Genomic DNA, 3701 nt, shown 5'->3' on the forward strand with positions numbered 1-3701 from the left:
ATATATATATATATAATGGATTAATACCATGCTAAATTGTGTCCAAAGAGATTTTTTAATGGAAAAAGGATAAATATACTCGAATGATCGTAAATAGAATGTAGATATTCTTCGTTATACTTTGAGACATTGATATTCCTGCCATAAAAAAAAAATTAAAGTATATATGTCCTTCACTCTAACGGAAGACTAAATAGGGACACGTGGCGCAATCTAATCCGTCAATCCGATATTTAATACATGTCGGATCGATAGATAAGATTACGGCACGCGTATGTCCGTTACTATAAAGGGTATATATGCTCTAGTTTTTGGATGACAAGGACAGCAATGTCCCAAAAGTATAACGAATAAAGGATATCTACACTTATACAAAAGTAAAAGATAACATATCTACATAAACTTTCAAAATATGTAGTTTATATATACGAGTTATCTGTATAACAATAGAGATATATACGAATCACTTTCATAATAAATATATCAACTCTAAATACAAAATTGAGGAGTATATATATCAACTCTAATAAAATCGAATCAAAGAATCGAACTATATAGTAGTATTTTATACCTTACAAGGGGAAAAACAAATGGAAAGATATATGGAGATGGAGGAAACAAAGATTTCCTCTAATGTCCTCAAACCACACACATAATTCAACTTCTTTTCACAATAAAACCCCTCATTTTTTCCCTTCCATATATGGGGTTTTATCCTAAATACCCCATCTACATTATCCCTCTTGATAAAATGGACCAATTTTTCTTCAAAGATTTGATTTTTTTTATGTGGGGTTGAGTTTTCTTGAAATTTTAGGGCTTTTTTCCTTGGTGGGTATGTGCCAAGTGAAACAGAGATGAAAAGGTCTGTTGAGGGTTTCAATGGAATTAGTTTTGTTGATGAAGAAGAATCCAAGGTGAAAAAGCTGTTAAATGAGTTATTAGAACTGCAAAAGGTTTAAACTTTTCTTGATTTTTATGTTTTTTTGAATCCTAATTAGTTTGAGTTTTGATTATCTTGTTGTTCCTTTTTTCAGTAATCCTCATTGTGAACTTGTCTAATTTGAGTTTTGGTATTTTATTGTCCTGTTTTTATTTGTTACTTTTAGATAGTTGTTCGGTACAGTGTATAAGAATAGTACTCAATAGACTGTATTAGCTGTGGTGGAGCTAGGAATTTGACGAATGGTGTGCAAAATTAAATGTACGCTATCATTTAACCTTTGTACACTATATAATTTTCCGTTGAAGGTTGTGCACGGAATCACCCTTTGCCTAAGGTGGCTCCGCGTAATGCTAGGATTAGTAATGCTGTGATTAGTTATGTCTTGTGACGGAGCGAAGACTATTACTTAGGGGATCAAAATTTGAAGAACTCAACACACTAACTAGCTAAAAGGGGTTCGACATCTACTATATATACATAAAAAGTAACTTTGACCATATATAGATAGTATAATTTTCCATCAAAGGGGTTCGAATGAACCCCTTGACTATAAGCTAGCTCCGCCACTGATTATGTCTATGCACTGTTTGGTTAGGTGTATTAGAAAGATAGTTTTGTCTTTAACTATGCTTATCCATGTATTAATAGCCTTTTTGTATTGCTAAACACTATGGTTTGGCTATGCATTAGTTATATGTAGGCTAAAAATCCCACCAAACAAATGATTAAATAATATCATGACTAATACATGTATTAGATTAGGATTTGGGATTGCTTTTTTACCCTGTGATTATTGACTGTTCCGTAGATGAAGTTGTGCATTCGACTTGATTATTCTGGATGTTAGTTGTGTGATGATGGTGTGGCAATTGTGTATAGGATTTCGTCTCCAAGAAGAGGAAGTTGCAGGCTGCAAAGCTGAAGAAAGAAAGCATTTTGGCTGAAATCCTGTATGATCATAGTTTTCTCAAATCTCAATCCTAAACTAGTTCGATTCTACTATACGAATCCTCTACAACCATTTCGTTCTGTTTTAGCCCGTTTCATTCCAATACTCGATATTTCTTCTTTTAGATACGTATGGGGTTTTCAGGAATCGGAGATTCTCTGTATCTCACACTTAAATGCATATATACAATGACCATACCTTGATCTAAACTAATCGGTATCGCCTATTATGGATACTTTTCTTTTCTCTTAACTGATATAAAGGGGAAAAAAGGAATAGAAGAAGAGTACAACAACATAACTAGTGTTATTGGAAAAGCTATGTTGCTCGGACTCTCCAAAAGTTTTGTCACATCCGTATCGAATTCTCCAGAAGTACACTATTTTTGGAGTATCCGATATGCATCCATCGTTATTTTTGACGAGTCTAAGCAATATAGTCCATAAGTGAGGTTTGGGGAGGATAGAGTGTACACAAACCTCACCCTCGCCTCGATCCATAGACCCTCAGCTAAAATTGAGAGTAGCGCACAATACATACAGAAGAGGAGTAATGTCCTAATATCATACTCGTTTAATTTCAGATTCTTAAAGCAAAGGCGTAGGTACTTGTTGAAAAGCCAATCTTCTGATGACGATAATGGGAAAAACATTTCACATTTAAAAACACACTTCGATGCTGAGAGTGAAGTCCCTAAAGTAGAAAGATCCAACAGTGGCTATGATGCAGTAGTAGAATCAGCTCGTCCTGCCTTTACCTCAAAGTTCAACTCGGTAACATACTACAGTTAAGATATGTCAAAGATTAGAATGTTCACTGCTGTAAGAGTTATCTAAGTTTAATTAATTATTCATGTTACAGGAACATCATGAAGTTGGATACGAAGAACTGTCAGCAGGCGGGGACGTGTTGAGAATGGAGTGTGTGCCAAAGAATTACTTGGTCGATGACAATAATAGAGTCGGAAAGAAGGAACTCTCTTGGCATGGTCAAGTCACACTGAAGGTCTAAAATTCCGATATCTTTCTTTTAGGAGAGCGATCTCCATAACTTATCGATATCTTATTCTTGATTCCCTTTTCGTTTTCCTCCTTGTTGCCTCGGTGAAACACATTAACTTGGAGCATGCAATATATGAAGTTGTCTAATCTTTTTCTGGGCATAACTTATCATGTATTAGCCATGTGCTTATAGTTTGCAGTTGTGTAGTTTGATATTGTGTTTTCAAGTGTCTACGATGTGATACACTAGGTGATTTCTTCTTATCTGCCAAAAACTTGTCTTGAGGGACAGAGTTATCTAGTACTTATGTTGGTGGTTGCTAGAAGCTACACAATGGAACAATCGAGATGTGGCCAAGCTAGCTCGAGCACCACNCCAGTCTCCAGCACATCAGATTTCAGGGTGAGCTATTATTCCTAGCTCGGGCTGGATTCTCTCCGTCACGTCTTCATGCTTCACCCTCTTTGTCGATTTAGGAATGGTTGTATTGGATTGTACATTTTGCTATCAATGCGCTTCACCGTCCTCCATGCTTGTAGTTGTTGTACACACCATTGTTGTGTATATACTTCTCCATATGCAGCTTAAGAATACTTATAGAAGGGAATATGGTTCTATATGTTAATTGAGTGGAAAGAGGATATTTGAGGGTGAGCTATTTGCAGTTCGGACATGGACCATCTTTTTACTTATTTTAGCTTCTTAAATACTCTTAGACTTGGTAATTTGAGGATAGATGTTCTTGATGTGATGACTTCCAGATTTTGGGAATAATAAGTTCTATACTTTAGAATTTTATTTAAT

At 35.3% G+C, this 3701-nt stretch overlaps 1 protein-coding gene across 2 annotated transcripts; it reads left to right on the top strand.

Moving 5' to 3' along the window:
* Nucleotides 1-573: 573 nt before the first annotated feature.
* On the top strand, nucleotides 574-3126 carry LOC107021277. 2 transcript variants are annotated; one of them, XM_015221902.2, is made up of 4 exons: nucleotides 574-917; nucleotides 1826-1896; nucleotides 2479-2668; nucleotides 2757-3126. In XM_015221902.2, the coding sequence occupies exons 1-4, from the start codon at nucleotides 858-860 to the stop codon at nucleotides 2904-2906; spliced, it is 471 nt and encodes a 156-aa protein (XP_015077388.1). In that variant the 5' UTR covers nucleotides 574-857; the 3' UTR covers nucleotides 2907-3126. The 2 variants fall into 2 exon arrangements, with proteins under 2 accessions (XP_015077388.1, XP_015077387.1); XM_015221901.2 differs by having other exon boundaries at nucleotides 575-956.
* The last annotated feature ends 575 nt before the right edge of the window (nucleotides 3127-3701 follow it).

The sequence above is a fragment of the Solanum pennellii genome, chromosome 6 (assembly GCF_001406875.1).
Source record: "Solanum pennellii chromosome 6, SPENNV200".
Taxonomy (NCBI): Eukaryota; Viridiplantae; Streptophyta; class Magnoliopsida; order Solanales; family Solanaceae; genus Solanum; species Solanum pennellii.

Excerpts from the sequence above, each read along its gene's own strand:
- LOC107021277 (XM_015221901.2), top strand. The coding sequence starts at position 858 with ATGAAAAGGTCTGTTGAGGGTTTCAATGGAATTAGTTTTGTTGATGAA. Across the intron at positions 1,897-2,478 it reads AGCATTTTGGCTGAAATCCT|ATTCTTAAAGCAAAGGCGTA; the intron begins GTATGATCATAG and ends GTTTAATTTCAG. Across the intron at positions 2,669-2,756 it reads TTACCTCAAAGTTCAACTCG|GAACATCATGAAGTTGGATA; the intron begins GTAACATACTAC and ends TTCATGTTACAG.